This window comes from Kogia breviceps, chromosome 9 (assembly GCF_026419965.1).
Source record: "Kogia breviceps isolate mKogBre1 chromosome 9, mKogBre1 haplotype 1, whole genome shotgun sequence".
NCBI classification, from domain to species: Eukaryota; Metazoa; Chordata; class Mammalia; order Artiodactyla; family Physeteridae; genus Kogia; species Kogia breviceps.
The window spans coordinates 97,537,635-97,556,730 of NC_081318.1; the positions used below are offsets into that span (position 1 = coordinate 97,537,635).

General features: G+C 33.7%; 1 protein-coding gene across 2 annotated transcripts in view; it reads right to left on the minus strand.

The window, feature by feature from the left end:
* The window catches only part of COG5 (component of oligomeric golgi complex 5), a 270,936-nt gene that overhangs the window by 108,267 nt on the left and 143,573 nt on the right, over positions 1-19,096 (minus strand). For both annotated transcript variants that reach the window (XM_059074512.2, XM_067042835.1), the window contains exons 8-10: positions 12,683-12,848; positions 5,776-5,888; positions 5,445-5,522 (exon numbers count right to left, since the gene is read on the minus strand). In XM_059074512.2, coding sequence (XP_058930495.2) covers positions 5,445-5,522; positions 5,776-5,888; positions 12,683-12,848 — 357 coding nt within the window. The remainder of the gene's footprint in view (positions 1-5,444; positions 5,523-5,775; positions 5,889-12,682; positions 12,849-19,096) is intronic.

Below are 19,096 nucleotides of genomic sequence, written 5' to 3' on the forward strand. Positions count from 1 at the left end.
ATAACAGGCTAATTTTACAAGTTAGCCAAAACATTTATTAAATTAAGCAGAAGCAGCATTAGTTATCTTAATTAAGGAAAAGTTTTCAAAAGGCTTTACATGAATACTGTATTCTTAAGATTTATTATACTTGATATAATTGGCCCAGTTTTATTTTATACTCAGTCCATTTATGCCCTCTTTACACTACGATGTATTCTTTATAACATGATAAACATCTACTACAAAACCTCCTGAACTAGTAAAGCATTCCAGAAACTATCATGTAGGATTTTTTTCTCCTCTTGTACATACCTAAGATTAGACTCTGAATACTAATATGTACAGTTCTATCATCTGAAATCAGATATCTTAACAAACAGCAAGGCAGATTTGGGAATATTAACTTCAAAACTAAATGTTTTTAAAATAAACCCATTTTTTTGCCTACTAAAAGAATATAAATGATTTAACAATCTCACAAGACCTCACAGAACAGAATGAAGGAAAACTACCCTCGTTTTTATGACTACAGAACTACCAAATGTTAGATCATAAACCCATGATTCTTTAGTAAAGTGAGACATATAATCATGACACATTCATACTTGATACTGTCTTATTTAAGGAAGCATGATTTCTTAAATTTCTAATTCTCAGCATGAATATACATGCACATCATGTTATTAGAACTGTTTAAAAAAAAAACTGACCTTCTCACACAGTAAGGTTATTACCATGCACATGGTAACTTCACGACCCCTAAATCAAAGTTTCAAAGTTTAAAAAAAAAGACAAATAATAATCATGATAGCAAATTATTGAGCCAATCTCTGAATTAAGTCTACATTATCTAATTTTCCTTCAGAAAACCTCAGCTCTATAGGTAGTATTACCACCTCCATTTGATATCTGATGGTCTTAAAGATTATAGGATCTACCCAAGGTTGCATAATCAATGTAGGAAATCTTAGCTCTGTCTGATACCAGGGCCCAAGGACCCAGCTCTTAATCACTGTACTGTCCTGTCTTTAACACTACTTGAAGAGGTATTCAGAAATGTAACCTTGAAACTATTTGGCTGTCCAAATGCTAAAAAAAACTAAACTTAATCCTATTAAAATTACTTTAGAATATTTTAAGATATTTTAAGCACTTGGATTGACAGTAACAGATAAATTTTAAATAATGAGCATGGCAAGGCAGTTCATTTGCCTACAGATAGTCTTAGGAACTTAACTAATCAAGTTTCTCCTATATAATTTTTTTTTAAAAAATCCATAAGGAAATATAAATTAAATCAGTGAGATACCACTACATACCTATTAGAATAGCTAAAATCCAAAACACTGACAATATCAAATGCTGACAAGGATGTGGAACAACAGGAACTTTGTTTCTTTGCTAATAAGAATGCAAAATAATACAGCCACACTGGAAGACAGTTTGGTGGTTTCTTACAAAGCTAAACATAGTCTAACTATAAGATATAAGACACAGCAATCACATGCCTTGGTATTTACTCAAATGAGCTGAAAATTTATATCCACACAAAAATCTGTATATGAATGTTTGTAACTATTTATTTATTTATTTTCTCACCAACAGTGCAAAAGGGTTCCCTTTTCTCCACACCCTCTCTGGCATTTATTTATTTTTATTATTATTTTTTTAACATCTTTATTGGAGTATAATTGCTTTACAATGGTGTGTTAGTTTCTGCTTTACACCAAAGTGAATCAGTTATACATATACATATGTTCCCATAACAATTTAAATCATAATTGCCAAAAAATGGAAACAACACGTCCTTCAATAGGTGAATGGGTAAACAAACTAGGTATACCCACAGAGTAAAATACCAGTCAGTGATTAAAAAAAAAAAAAAAAAAAAAAAAAAAAGCAATGAAGCAATGAAGACACGAAGAAACCTTAAATGCATATTACTAAGTGAGAGAAACCAGTAAGAAAAGGCAACCTACTGTATGATTCCAATTACATGATATTCTGAAAAAGACAAAACTCTAAAGACAGTAAAAAGATCAGTGGTTGCCAGGGGTTAAGGAGATAAGTGGGGGAAGGATGAACTGGTGGAGCACAGAAGATTTTTAAGGAAGTAAAACTACTGAACCTCTTTTGCATGATACTATAAATGGTGGACGCAGGACATTATGTATTTGCATAATGCATTATGCATCTTGCATTGGTATGGTGCATTTGTTACAAATGATGAACCATGACTGATATATTATTAATAATTAAAGTCCATAGTTTACATTAGGATTAGCTCACTGTGTAGTACATTTATAAGTTTTGTATAATGCACAAGAGATGTTATGATAACCAAGCAAATATCAGACGTATTTTCTGCTCAATTTTTTTGTACACCTAAAGCTGTTCTAAAAAATAAAAATCATTATTTTTTAAAGAAATCTACAGGTATTGAACTATAGCAAAATAATAAATTACAAAAATTATTTAACAAAGGAAAATGTAAAGGACAGTTTTGTGGGGTTTTTTTTGTAGAAAAGAAACAAGTTGGCAAGAAGTCAAACACGGAAATTCCATCACACTTTATAGTTAATTACAGAAGCATTAGAATCAAGTGGTTTAAAAGGAAAGAAACCTGGAAAATTAATTCTTAATTTTCCTACTTGACATGAAATTAATAGTGTAATTTCATTTATATTTAAATTATAAACCAAAGAGAAAATATCTATTAATTTAGCTTTCACTGAGTTTCAAAATGTGGACTACAACTTAAAAAAATTTAATACATAAATTAAAAAAATCTGTTCTGGTAGATTGCAATCTAAAAACAAATTATTTGCTAGAAATTATCTTCCTAGGAAAAAAGCATTAATTTCTAAATAAAGATTGTAGAAATCATATGACATAAATTCTAAATCATTTCATCTTGAATTATTTATACTGTTTTGATTTTTTTAAAATATGTTCAGAGGTTTAAAAGGCTAAACCACTAAATTAGAAAGAACTTTCAATACCGGGATATATACTTAAAAATCTTGAAGCTGCAAAAAAAATCTAGTAGTTTAAGAACATTCTGTTTATAACATTTTCCTCAAGAACAGATTACAAAATGATTTAGAGATCTTGGTTCAGAAACTGCTCTTCAATGACCTACGATATATACCATCACCTACTCAAGTTTAAAATTTTATGAAGATTTTAAGGATTATTATTTGGGCCTCAAATCATTCTAAAAATCCTATACTTTTTATAAAGGTTCTACTGCCACTGATAATTATTTTAACTAAATAATACTCTTACATTGTAGTTATATAATTAGCAAAAATACCTGTTTACAGCTCTTTAACGAAGGAAAAGACTGAAGAAATTATAGCAAATATAGTAAATTTTATGTGCTATCTTTGCAATTTATGATATATTTTCTTTAGAGTATTTTTACTTCTCTTTTGTCCTAGAGTTCCCAAAATTGCAGGGTCACAAGTTATTCTGGACTTTCCAAAAAAAGATTGATCTAATCTGAATATAGATGAGCACACTGAATCCCAAGAGGGACTAAATTTTTATTCATAAATATCACCTTACAAGAAAAAACAACAACTAAACTGTAAAGATACATTAAAATTTATAATAAATGTAAATATGTATGTGTGTATTGTGTACGACTACTGTCTTAAAAAACGTAAGAAGAATATTTGGAAGAGCAATCTTCACTGGCTTTATTTTAATTAAATAAGAAATATTTTTTGTAGTGAGGTAGATGGACCTGGAGTCTGTCATACAGAGTGAAGTAAGTCAGAAGGAGAAAAACAAATACCGTATGCTAACACATATATATGGAATCTAAGAAAAAAAAAAATGTCATGAAGAGACTAGGGGTAGGATGGGAATAAAACACAGACCTACTAGAGCATGGACTTGAGGATATGGGGAAAGGGAAGGGGAAGGGGAAGCTGTGACGAAGTGAGAGAGTAGCATGGACATATATACACTACCAAATGTAAAATAGATAGCTAGTGGGAAGAAGCCATATAGCACAGGGAGATCAGCTCGGTGCTCTGTGACCACCCAAAGGGGTGGGATAGGGAGGGTGGGAGGGAGGGGGAAGCAAGAGGGAAGAGATATGGGAACACATGTATATGTATAACTGATTCACTTTGTTGTAAAGCAGAAACTAACACACCATTGTAAAGCAATTATACTCCAATAAAGACGTTTAAAAAAAGAAATATTTTTAAGTAAATGAAAAGGATGAATACAATGAAAGCATACATTCCTATTCCTCATAATCCTTTTTAGTTAGAAATAATTCACATGCATTTAAAACCCGGCCCAGTGTTCATCCAGTATAATAACTGATTGTTGACAAGAAATGATATGTGAGTTTTTATGTAGAAACTTTGCCCAATGCAGCAATATCACAACAACATTCATATATAACATACAGCAGTCTTAATTATATTAATTAATTATATTCATCATGCTACACATTACATTCCTAGTACTTATTTATTTTGTGACTGGAAGTTTGCACTGTCTGACTGCCTTCATCCAATTTCCCCTTCCCGGCTACCCTCTGGCAACCACCTGCTTGTTCTCTGTATCTGTAACTTAATTTCTATTTTGTTACGTTTGTTCATTTGTTTTTTAGATTCCACAGTATTTGTCTTTCTCTGTCTGACTTGGTTTATATACTGTTACTATAATATATCACCACCACAAGCAGGACTATGTACTGAGTTCTATGAATCCTCCTAGTAAATCACCAAACTTGGGGGTGGTTCTGGAGATCCCCAACACAGGAAATAAAATATTTAAAATTCTGAACTACAAAGTAAACTATCTACACCACGATGATAGAAACTTAGAGAATCTTTTTCTTTGGAGCACTAGGTGTTAAGATTTAATGAACAGAATATCTAGTTGTTCCATTCATCACTATCAAAAACATATAAAAATGAATGAATAAAATGTAGAGTCAGGGATTTCTATGCATGGAAGGAATTCTTGTGGCCCACAAGGCCAGTAGATTGGTAGATGACAGAAGGGAGACTTTAGAATATGAAAAATAATACATTAATGTGCTTTACAGGAAAAATTAACAACTGAATGGATTGTACCATCTTCAGAGAAGACTTTATAAGGCATTAGAACACCACTAATTAAATCTCTTATATACCAAAAATTTTAATCTTATTCTCTATCGGGACTTTTAAAAACTTTTACAATAAATCATTTATATTATTAAAAAATGGGGAATTACTATATGCATTTGAGAAATTACTCTATAAATAGTATTGGCTAGCATCTACTCAATAAACAAACATGCAAAGAAAATTTGTGGTTGTCAAGAAATATACTTCCCTTTAGCTATCTGACATGTAGCCTCTCTGTCAGACAGGAACACAAATAATCCTGGCTCATTATCTTCCTGCATTCTTTTATAAAGAGATAAAAATACTTTCATTTAAACATACCTTAACTATTTCTTCAATGAAACAAATGTGAGAGACAGGGTCTCTTTTCTTGGCTAATATTTTTTGCAGATGTTGTACCTAAAAAGGGGGAAGAGAGGGAGAATGTATATAACTGAGTATTTTCAAATGAAACAAATATTAAGCATAGGCATTAGAAACAGTAAGGGAAGGAAAAAGACATTTTGCTAGAGCCCTTTCATATATTTTAATTAGCTAATGTAGGTATTTTGAACTCTCAGAGAATTTAAGAAACCTGCCCAAGGTAACACAATTTAGAATAAACAGGAATTAACCCATAATTAATGTTATTTTCACTCTCTCAAATATTTACCTGGCCACAAACAGTAAAAATATGATCCACAAGTTTCTCCATATTGGTCCAAAGGGAAGCACGAAACGCTGCAGTGTTTCCTGGGGCTGGCATGGTAGATCGTCCAGGTGCCCCTGTTATGAGCAACAGAAAAACATGAAAAATAAAAATTTCAAATATAACAAAATGTACTGATATGTTATTATGAAAAGCACATACAAGCTAAAAGATGAGAAGTTCCTTTCTGAAGAAATTATAATTTCTTTTAAGTGACATAAAAAAGAATCTTAACCTTCTGTGTTTAAGAAAGGAAAATACGATCACACACACACACACACACACACACACACACACACACGCACGCACGCGCACGCACGCCCAGGAAGGATAATACAGAAAACAGGAATTAATAAGAAAGGTTTCCTAGAAGGAGGGGTTGAAGAGGTGGGAGGTAGTACCAGGTGAAAGGAACAGGGATAGAAGTGGTGAGTCTCTGTGAACCATACAAACGTCTAATATGCTGATGTTTCAAAATAAATTTAAATTTTAAAAGAATGAAAAAAGCAAACTCTAAAACTAAATACAAACAAATACAGTAACACATAAAACTAATGGTACTTCAAATTAATAATACAACCACCACACAGGAAAATAATTAATTCAAGTAATTTTTAATTACAGCATCCTGACTTTAGTAAGATATATTTTAAAATATATATATTATATATTTTAGATATATATCACAAAGAAATATTGTACCTAATAGATGTGTTGCTTGATAGTAATATTGAAACTAAGTCTATTTTAGAATGGCACAAATGAAGGTTCTCACTAAAGGACAGAGAGACGACAACTCCTTAATAGACACGAGCATGCCTGATATCCAAATTTCAATCTCTATGCACCATTCCCCAATAAAAGAAACCAAGGCTTACTGAAGAAAAAAGTGATTCCATATCTGGAGCAGTAAAAACAGAAGGTGAACCTGGTGCATACTGGGCCAGAGAGCAAAAAAAGCGTTCAAAGTTTGAGGAAAGAAGCATTCTGAAAGCCGACGGAAATAACAAGATGGTGAATTGTTATTCTAGATAATAAAGATATTACAAGAAAATAAAACTAGAGACCACTACCTCATGAACACAGATGTTAAAAGCCTCAACAAAATATTAGCAAATAAAATCTAAAAATGTATAAAAAGAATTTTACACCATAATCAAATGGGATTTATCCCAGGTATGTAAGCCTGGTTCAAAAACCAGTTTAAAGGGCTTCCCTGGTGGTGAAGTAGTTAAGAATCAGCCTGCCAATGCAGGGGACACGGGTTCGAGCCCTGGTCCAGGAAGATCCCACATGCCGTGGAACAACTAAGCACGTGTGCCACAACTACTGAGTCTGCGCTCTAGAGCCTGCAAACCACAACTACTGAGCCCTTGTTCCATGACTACTGAAGCCGACGCACCTAGAGCCTGTGCTCCGAAACAAAGAGAAGCCACTGCAATGAAAAGCCCGCACACCACAACAAAGAGTAGCCCCTGCTCAGCACAACTAGAGAAAGCCCGCGTGCAGCAACGAAGACCCAACACAGCCAAAAATAAAATAAAATTAATAAATTTTTTTAAAAAGTTTACATAATCCATCACATCAACAGACTAAAAAAAGAAAAATCACATTAATACGTTTGATCACAGTTGACAAAATCCAACAGCCATTAATGGTAAAAACTCTCAATAAACTAAGTATAAAGGGAATTTTCTCAACTTAATAAAGACTATCTATAAGCCTGCAGCTAACATCATACTTAATGATGAGAAATGTTCCCATTAAGATCAGGTACAAGGCAAGAATGTCCCCTTTCACCACCACTTTTCAACATTATACTGGAAGTCCTTGCTAATGCAATAAAGCAAGAAAAGGAAAGAAAGGTGTATACTGGGAAGTAAGACATAAAACTGTCTTTGTTTGCAGATGGTACAATCATCTGTGTAGAAAATCTGAGAGAACCAACCAAAAAAGTCCTGGAATTAATCAGTGATTATAGCAAAGTTGTAAGATACCAGGTTAATGAACATAAGTCAATTGCTTTCCTATATACCAACAATGAACAAGTGGAATTTGAATTTGATAACAAAATACCATGTATGTTACCCCCCGGCCAAATGAAATACTTAGGTATAAATAAATCTAACAAAATAGGTACAAAATCTTTATGAGGAAAGCTACAAAACTCTGATGAACAAAATCAAAGAGGAACTAAATAGAGAAATAGTCCATGTTCATCGACAGAAGAAGCAATATTGTCAAGATGTCAGTTCTTCCCAATTTGATCTATAGATTAGAGGCAATCCAAATCCAAATTCTAGAAAGTTATTTTTTGGATATCAACAAACGGATTCTAAAGTTTATATCTAGAGGCAAAAAAACCAGAAGAGCCAACACAATATTGAAGACAAAGAACAAAGTTGGAAGACTGACGAGCCAACTTCAAGACATTCTATAAAGCTACAGTAATCAAGACAATGTGGTATTAGCAAAACAGACAAACAGATAAATGGAACAGAAGAGTGAGCTCAGAAATACACCCACATATAGTCAAATTATCTTTGAAAAAGGAGCAAAGGCAATAAATTCGGCAAAGGTAGAATCTTCAGCAAATCATGTTGGAATAACTTGATAACCACATGCAAAAAAAATGAATCTAGACATAGACCTCACATACTTCACCAAAATTAACTCAAAATGGATCACAGACCTAAAAGTAAAGTGTAAAACTATAACATTCATAGGAGGTAACAAAGGAGAAGACCCAGATGGACTTTGGGTATGGCAATGACTTTTTAGATACAATACCAAAGACATGTTCTATGAAAGAAATAACTGATAAGCTGGCTCTCATTAAAATTAAAAACTTCTGGGGGCTTCCCTGGTGGCACAGTGGTTGAGAGTCCACCTGCCGATGCGGGGGACACGGGTTCGTGCCCGGGTCTGGGAGGATCCCACATGCTGTGGAGCGGCTGGGCCCATGAGCCATGGCCACTGGGCCTGCACGTCCGGAGCCTGTGCTCCGCAACGGGAGAGGTCACAACGGTGAGAGGCCCACGTACCGCAAAAAAAAACCACAAAAAACTTCTATTCTGGGAGACACAAATAATCAAGAGAATTAGAAGACAATCCTTAGACTTGGAAAAAAAGATATTTGCAAAAGACACATATGAAAAAACTGCTACCCAAAATAAAAATTCTTACAACAGTAAGAAACACACCCAATTAAAAAATGGGCCAAATAACTTAACAGACACCTCCCTCACCAAAGAAGATGTACACATGGCAAATAAGCATATGAGAAGATGATCCATACCATACAGCATCAGGGAAATGCAAATTAAAACAACACTGAGATACCATTACATATCTATTAGATGGCCAAAATCTGGAACAGGGATAACACCAAATGCTGGTGAGGATAGGGAGCAACAGAAACCCTCATTCACTGACGGCATGAACACAAAATTGTAAGGCTAGTTTGGAAGACAGTTTGGTGGTTTCTAACAATACTAAGCATACTCTTACCATACAATGCAGCAACTGTGCTCTTTGGTATTTACCCCAAGGAGCTGAAAACTTATGTCCACACAAAAACCTGCATAGAGATGTTTACAGCAGCTTTTGCTCATAATTGCCGAAACTTACAAGCAAGCAACCAGGATGTTTCACTAGGTGGATGGATAAATAAACTGTAGTACATCCATACAATGGAATATTACTCAGTACTTAAAAAAAAAAAAAAAGAGCTATCAAGCCATGAAAAGAAATGGGGGAAACTTAAATGCTTATTACTAAGTGAAAGAAGCCAATCTGCAAAGGCGACATGATGTAGAATTCCAACTATATAACATTCGGAAAAAGGTAAAACTATGGAGACAATAAAAAGATCAGTGGTTGACAGGGCTGGGAGTGGGGAGATGAATAAGCAAAGCACAGAGGATTTTTAGGGCCATGAAAATATTGTTTGATATTATAATGATGGAAATATGTCGTTCATTATAAATTCGTCCAAACTCATAGATATAGAAACCTAAGATTAACCCTATTGTAAGCTATGGACTTTTGGGTGGTTATGACATGTCATTGCAGATTCACCAACTGTAACAAATGTATCACTCTGCTGGGGGATGCTGATCATGAGAGGCCGTGCACGCGTGGGGGTAAGGGTATATGGGAAATCTCTGTACCTTCCTCTTAATTGTGCTGTGAACATAAAAATACTCTAAAAAACAGTCTTAAAAAATAAAATTTTTAAAAAGGATGAATGAATAAAGTGAAGGTCTCTAAATATACCCCTTCATTCCTGGTCTCATTTTCCTTGCTCTCTCTCCAGAGCTCATGTTATTTTGAAATTAATGATTATTATTACAAGGCATATATTTATACATTCATTACATCTGCATGTATGTAAAGCAATACGTAGCACTGTCTGTCATGTTCTTAGGCTTTAAATACAGTATCATACTGTACCTTTCTGCAACTTGCTTTTTCATGTAAGGGAGCTGAGAATTATTTATACTGATAAAATTTATAAATTTAAATGTTGTATAGTAGTCTACTTAACAAATAAGCAAGTTTATTCATTTTTCCAATGAAGGAAAAATTGTTTTCAATGTTTAACTATTATGAATAATAGTAAGAAAAATTCTTATACATATGTGCCAGAGTTTCTCCAGGGTTTACTCGTAAAAGAGAAATTATAAGATCATACGGTATACCCATTTTTAACCTCAGTGAGCAGTTTGATAAAACTGAATAAAATGATTGAAACATTTTATTCTCCTACAGTCAGAGTACAAGAGTTTCTGACCTCATCCAACATTTAGTTCTGTTTTAGATTTAGATTTTGCCCATCTCATGACTGAGAAATAGTATCTTGCATCATTTGTTTTTCCCTAATAACTAGTTCACATCCTCTAAAAAGAGGCTGAACATCTTTTCATGTTTACTGGATATGTGCTTCTGTGATCTGCCTATTCATATTCTTTATTTTTTTCAATTGAGCTATTTAACTTTTCCTTAGTGAATTATAAACTTTTAGATACATTTTGGGTAACGTGTTCCCATATAGTTATAATAATGTTATTTATTTTGTACGTTTTGAAACAATCTTACACATATAGAAAATTTTAAAGTATAGTAAAAAAATATTTCCCTGAATCATTTGGGAATAAGTTACTGACATGAGGCCCCATCACCCCTGAAGGCTTTTATGTGTATTTCCAACAAAAATGACATTCTACTACATAATCTCAATATAACCAACCAGATCAGGCAATTAACATTAATCCTGCCAAAGTAACATTTAAAAAAATTAAAATAGCAATGATTATTCTTTTAAAAAATAATAAAGAGTAGGGTTTCTACATTAAATCATGGTATCCACTCCTCAACAGATGATAATAAGGCTTTTAAACTCTTTATTCTTTCAGAAAAAGGGAGCATACATTAGCACTGACAGGATGTGAATAATTGCTTTCATTTTTTTCCTATCTTGACAACACAAGAGAGAATGAGATTAAACTGCTTCTGGAAATTTAAACATTAGATCAAACTTTTTGAGAATAATTGCTGGGAAAATCTGAGAGTAAAATCTCCTCTGGCAATTTCTTCTCAAAGTTCTTCTGGGATGGTCTTAATACAGACCTAATTCAGAGGCTAGGGCTAACCTTTAAAAATCCCTTTAAGATCTAAGATTCTTTTATCTCTTTTTATCTAGTGCAAATTATTTATGAGGGACATATATTCTGTGTTATTTAAGGTTATGTTTACATAGCAAACATAAAAATAATAATCAATGACTGCAAATATTTTTTAGTATTAGCCCTATATCAAGAACTGTTATTAATTTTACATGTATTATTTATTCTTAAGTACAACTCTGTGGTATTAGAGTATCTTGTTCAATGGAAAAATGAGAAGAGAAAAACTGGAGGCAAGCAGTATAGACAACACTTTGGGTAATTTTTCTATAGTCTGAATAAAATAAGGTGGTAAAACTGAAGAAAGAAATTGAGTCAAGATAGATGTTTGACTGTCTTTAAGCAGAAGAAGATACAAGAGCACGATTGTATGTGATGGGAAAGAAACATAATAAAGGAAAAACTGATGATGTGGTAGAGAGAGGGGATCTGTGCAAGCAATGCCTTTAAGTGATGGGATCTAATGCAAAAGCAGAGTACTCGGTCTCTGCTAGGAGCAAGTACAGTCCATCCATATTAACAGGAGTGAAGAAAGATTTTAAGGAGAGAAATGCAGAGTTGGTGTTGCTTAGAAAAATGAAAGGTACACAGAACATATAAACTTTCGTGTCTATGAAGTGTGTTATATATGTGAATGTCATCATCGGGTATCTTTTGGCAGGAAAAGGGTTGGGACTGCTACCTTGAATCTACCTGTTTCTTGTTTTCTTTAGATTTTGCTGTAGTTGTAATGTTCCCAAAGCTTTTATCAGCTTCTATCTCCACATTTACCCATTACTGCTGCTGAATACGAGAACTATACAAAAGCCCAGAAAGATAAAGTAGAGACTGTATTTCCTTAAAAAATATTTTCTGCCTCAATAAGAAGTACATGTGAGGATAAGGATTTCAGAAAGAAAAATATGTTCCTTTTTTTTTTCTTGCATCTGTTTCCTCTGAACTAAATGAAGCCATAGTTTACAGATTTTATCTAGAAGTTCTGAATATACCAATTGGCCAGTTCAACTCACTGATTAGACAAAAAAAGTTATAAATAAATTCTAAAACATAATTTCTTCTCTCATTTTCTGTCTACTAAAAAATGAGTCATTAGATTACTTTGAAACTTGAGTGCTTCACATACTATTCAAAGGACTTTTCAGTTATAAATAAATAAAGAAGCTAAAGATAAACCACATCCATACCTCTCACAGCTGACTGGGAAGGCTGAGTCAAAACTTTGATGTCTAATGCACTGTGGATATTTTCTTCTATAGCAGCACAATATCCATCCATGACACTGGTAATAGTATCCTTCAAAGTTCCAAGATTATGGAAAACCTGAAGAGCTGTTCCGACCTGGGTTGGATTCTTTAAAAAGGTGATGGTGGGGTGAGTTGGGAATAGATATAAATAGGAAAACAAACACAAACAACATAACTCTACAACTTTAAGTGGTACTTGAGCAGTTACTACAATATTTTAAAATTATTACAGACAAGAACAAAGACAATGCATTTGGAACAAATATCATTTTTAGTCATTATTTATTTCCTAAAAGACAAAGTTAAATACCATGTGTATGATTTCCTCCCTTTCCCTTTTCCTCCTCCTTTAAAGGATAATAAAAAAATTTAAAATCTGTTATATTATTAGGGCTTACTTAAAATTTACCCCCAATCCCTACGAAGAAAGCCATGCTGGAACTAACAACAACCCTATATTTGTTTAGAGAATAAATAAATGAATTCTGCAGAGTCAACTGAGGGCTGAGCTATGCAGACTGATACTATTATTCATTATATTTCCTTCCTTCCTTCATTCACTGAAACTACAAATATCTATAGAGTGCTTACTATGGGGCTATCTTGCTTCTATGTGCTGGAAATACAGTAGTAAATAAAACCAATTGAGTCTCTGCCTGCATGGATCTTATATTTACTGAGAAATGTATAAAAGGTAAATGTAAGAGAATATCAGGTAGTGATAAACGCTATAAAGGAGGAGGCAGGGAATAAGAATAGAGCATGATGTGGATTACTACGGAGGGCAGAGTCAGAGAATGTATCTCAGGATGGTATTTAAATGGAGACCTACAGATAATGAAATCTATGGAGGATATGGGGAAATACAGATCTGGGCAGAGGTATCAGTGAAAGTGCAGAGGTAGAAATGTGCTTGGTAGCTAGTGAAATAGCAATTAGGTCATAATGGTGGCTGGAGTAGAGTGACTGAAGCAGAGGGAGGTAAGCAATGAGGTCGGGAGTAGAAACACCATCTATGAGTAGATTAAGTCCATAGTGATACAAATAGGTTGCTGGATGTGTCACTAAGTAAATGACTGAATTAACAAGGCAGATCTTGTACACCAACATATATGTCCAGGCCCAAACAGCTGAAATTCCTCTTTCATTTATGATTCAGTGTCTGTTATTAAAGGCACATAGTTTAAAAGTTAGATTATTTCATTAACATTTTGTTGACTGTTAAGTTTATAAACAACACAAAATGTTATTTCTGAAATCTGTTGGTGTTAGTAATAGTACATGCCTCAGATACACATACACACACAGAGGCAGAGCAGAATCAGCTTAAAGACAATATCAGGAAACATGGTTGGTGAATACTGATACCCATTTTAGACTTTTAAAATATTAAACAAGAAAGAGAAGCAAATGCACATTGTTTCACAGTAAAATATGTTTTAATGAAAAAATTTTAACTTGTATGATTATAATAGAATTTTATTCTAATATATACTGTCAATTCTGTATCAATGTACTAACAAAAAATGTCATGAAGAGATCAGTGGTAGGACGGGAATAAAACACAGACCTACTAGAGCATGGACTTGAGGATATGGGGAGGGGAAAGGGTAAGCTGTGACGATGTGAGAGAGTGGCAGGGACATATACACACTACCAAACGTAAATTAGATAGCTAGTGGGAAGCTGCTGAATAGCACAGGGAGTTCACCTCTGTGCTTTGTGACCACCTAGAGGGGTGGGATAGGGAGGGTGGGAGGGAGGGTGATGCAAGAGGGAAGAGATATGGGAACATATGTATATGTATAACTGATTCACTTTGTTGTAAAGGAGAAACTATCACACTATTGTAAAACAGTTATACTCAAATAAAGATGTTAAAAAAAAAAGAGGAGAAAATAAGCTATTTCACACAAAATTATTAACTGAAAATATGGGGTATAGCACTTTGGTTGTTGTTAGTTCCATTCCATCCATAGTGATTTTTTTTTTTACTTTTTAGTAGATATCAAAAATCAAAATTAGGCAGCTGTAAAGAAATTTCCCCTATCACTATTCAAATGTCTATATAATCTAAGAAAGCATTACCTGAGCAATTTCAAAGAATATCTTCACCTTATAATACTAGAATATAGACACATAATGTAAAATTGTATTTACTGCCTTTATTATCCTCAAAGGATCTGAAAAGCACAGCTTCTCAACATACAGGGTTTCAGTAACTTAACAATAATTCTGTAACTTCAATAGCTTACAATGAATGTACACTGGAAGATATATGTGTATGTTAATTGAAAACATTTGAAGTCATATTTTACTTGAAAGATCTAGCTAAAATGGAGCAGTCTTTGTATGTTTCTACTCCAAAAATTATTGACTACGCAAAACTTTCAAAACAGTAACAGGTACAGTGCATTACTAAAGAAGCATCCAATATCAAAATGGCTATCATCAAAAAGACAACAAATAAGTGTTGGCAAGGATATGGAAAAAAGGGAACCCTCATGCACTGTTGGTGTGAATGTAAATTGGTACAGCCGCTGTGGAAAACACTATGGAGGTTCCTCAAAAAATTAAAAATAATACCATACAATCCAACAGTTCTACTTCTGGGTATTTACCCAAAGAGTACAAAAATACTAATTCAAAAAGATATATGTACCCCTATGTTCACTGAAGCATTATTTACAACACCCAAGATATGGAAGCAACCTGCGTGTCATCAATAGATTAATGGATAAAAAAGATGTGGTACATACAATGGAACATTACTCAACCATAAAAAAGAATGAAATCTTGCCATCTGTGACAACATGGATGGACCTAGAGGGTTTATGCTAAGTGAAATAAGTCAGAGAGAAAAAGACAAATACTGTATGATCGCATGTATATGTGGCATCTAAAAAACAAAACAAATGAACAAGCCACACAAAAAACAAACAGACTCACAGAGCAAACTGGTGGTTACCAGAGGGGAGTGGGATTAAGGGATTGGGTGAAACAGGTGGAGGGGATTAAAGAGTTACAAAATTCCAGTTACAAAATAAGTAAGTCACAAGGATGCAATGTATAGCATAGGAAATATAGTCGATAATACAGTAATAACTTTGCATGGTGACAGATGGTAACAAGACCTATCGTGATGATCATTTAGTAATGTAGCTGATTGTCAAAACATTATGTTGTACACCTGAAATTAACATAATATTACACGTCAGCTATACTTCAATAAAAAAGCATCTAACATAATATTTATAATAACTATGATTTAAACTAATAAAAATTCTAGATGTAATTTTAAGCTTTCTAATTAACATGACCAATTCTTCTATTAATGCCAGTTACTTATATTCATAGTTTAATATAAAGTTATCATTTTTTAGTTGGGAAACTATAAAAATGATAATTTAAAATTAAATTCTTTAACATACAGAGGAATGTGAACATTACATAGGCATAGTTTTATGAAATATCACGAAGTGAACAAACTTCTATAACTACCACCTAGACCACAAAAGCAAATATTAGCAGAACTTCTGAATCTTTTGTGGCTTCCCCGACTGCATCTTTCCAAATATTATCACGATCATAATTGCTAACACCATTCTCTAGTTTTACCTGTTTTTGAATTTTACATAAATAGAACCATAAAGTATTATTTTGTGTCTGGCTCCTTTTAGTCAATATCTTATTTGTAAATTCATCCATGTTGTTCTATGTAGCAGTTGTCGTTTTCACCACTGTGGAGTATTCCAGAGTGGAAATTTAGTTTAGTTTATGTATCCATCCTTCTGTTAACATTCATTTGCATTATTTCCATTTTTTAGGTATTTTAAATAATGCCGCCATGAACAGTCTAGTGCACAGCTTTTAGTGAACGTATGTAGACGCATTGCTGTTGGCTAAGAGTAGAACTGCTGGATCATATGGTATTTGTGTGCTTAGTATTTGTAGGTACGACCAATTTTCCAAAGTGATTGTACCAACTTATACCCTGACCAGAAATATGTGCTCCCCAATCCGGCCAAAATTTAGAATTATCATCCTCTTTAATTTTATCTGTACTTTTGAGTGAGCACTATTGTTTTAATTTACATTTCCATGATGGCTGAGGAGTTATCCCTTCTTGCTTGTTAATTACCATTGGGATATATTCTTTTGTGAAGTGCATAGTCATCTCTCTTGTCTATTTTTCTCTATTTTTTTTGTCCTTTACACATTTGTACAAGTTGTTCATATATTCTGGGTATAATCACTTTGATGACTGTATATACTGCAAATATGTTCTCCCACTCTTAAGAAGTCTTTTAAGGCAGAGAAGTTCCTAATTTGATTGTAGGCCATTTTATTGACCTTATTCTCCATGGTTAGGACTTTCAGTATCCTGTTGGAAAAAATTTTTTTTTCCCATCCCACATTCATGAAGATGTCTTTCAATCATGAAAATATCTTTCTTTCATGAAGTTATCCTCCAGAACCTCTATCGGTTTACCCTTCACATTTAGATATACAATCCACCTGGAATTAGTTTCTGCATAATGTGAGACAAGAGCCAAGATCAGTGTTTTTCTGTATGAATATCCGACTGACCCAGCACAAGTTATTTGAGAAAACAAAGAAGCAAATGATAATCTTTCTCTCCTCAATCTCAAGGGCTACCTCTGCAATAAGTCAAGTTTTCATTTATCTGTTTTTGTTTCTGGACCATCAATTCTGTGCCATTTCTCTGTCCTTACACTAATTCACCTGCGTAAATTACTGTAGCTTTTTTTTTTTTTTTTTTCCGGTATGCGGGCCTCTCACTGTTGCGGCCCCTCCCGTTGCGGAGCACAGGCTCCAGATGCACAGGCTCAGCGGCCATGGCTCACGGGCCCAGCCGCTCCGCGGCATGTGGGATCTTCCCAGACCGGGGCACGAACCCGCGCTCCCTGCATCAGCAGGCGGACTCTCAGCCACTGCGCCACCAGGGAAGCCCTACTGTAGCTTTAAAGTAAGTTTTGATAGTCCTCTGCCTCTGTTCTTATCAATTTGTTATAGGCTACTCTTGGTTCATGGTACATCCATATAAATTTTATAAGAGGCTTGACAATTTCCATTTAAAACAAAAAGGCCTATGGAACTATGGGTTTGCACTAAGTCTACAGATAAAATTAGAAAAAATGGAAGTCTTTGTAATATTGAGCTCTCCAACACATGAATATATTATCTCTCTTCATTTATTCAGGTCTCCTTTAATTCCTCTTAATATTATTATAGTTTCTGTAAAGGGATTTTACATATCTTTGATTTTTATTATTCCTACACATTTGATGTTTTTTGATATTATAAATAGTAATTTAAAATTTTTCTGTTTATCTGTTGCTATTATATTAAAAACACCATTGATTTTTCTAAATGGAATTTTACCAAACTTTCAAAACTCATTCATTAATTTGTTTATTTGTAGATTGTTTTAGATTTGCTATACATAAGATCATGTTATCTCTGAATAATCTTTATTTTTTTCCTTTCTAGTCCTTCTACATTTTATTGCTTTTTCTTATAACCCTGCTTAGGAGAGTCAGTAATCTGCTGAGTAAAAGTGATAAAAGTGGATTAATGAAGTTCTATTCTTGGTCTGCTAAGAATATTTTTACACACAGATTGATGCTGAACTTTATTAAATGCTTTCTCTCTTTGTATGTGTTGAGATCATCAATTTTTTTCCTTTATTGAAGAAACTACATTACACTTCTAAACTAAAGCCATCTTGGTCATGATAAATTACCCTTTTTAGATATCCCTGACTTACATTTGCTAATAGTTTGTTTAGTATTTTTGCATCAATTTTCAAGAAAGATAGCTCTTAAATTTTCTTCCTCATGATATCCTTATCTTGATTTCAACTTTATACTGGCTTCATAAAATAATCATGTAAGCATTGCCTCTTTTCAATTCTTATATAGAGTTCATGTAACAGTTTATTTAAATGCATGTGTAGTCAGTTAAGTTGAGATGAGGTCATACTGGATTATGGTGAGCTCAAAATCCAATGACTGATGTCCTTATGAGAGAATAACACACACACAGAGACACACACAGTGAAAAAGGTCTCTTGACAAGAGACAGAGAATGGAGTGACACAGTTAACAAGCCATGGAACTTCAAGCACTGATTGGAGCCACTAGAAGCTAGGAAAAGACAAGGAATGATTCTTCCTTAGAGCCCTCAGAAGGAGACTGACCCTGCCAACACCTTAATTTGGATTTCTAACCTCCAGAACTATGAGAGAATAAATTTCTGTTGTTTTAAGTTACCTGGCTTGTGGTAATATGATATAGCAGCCCTAGGAAATCAATACAGAGGGTTAAGAGC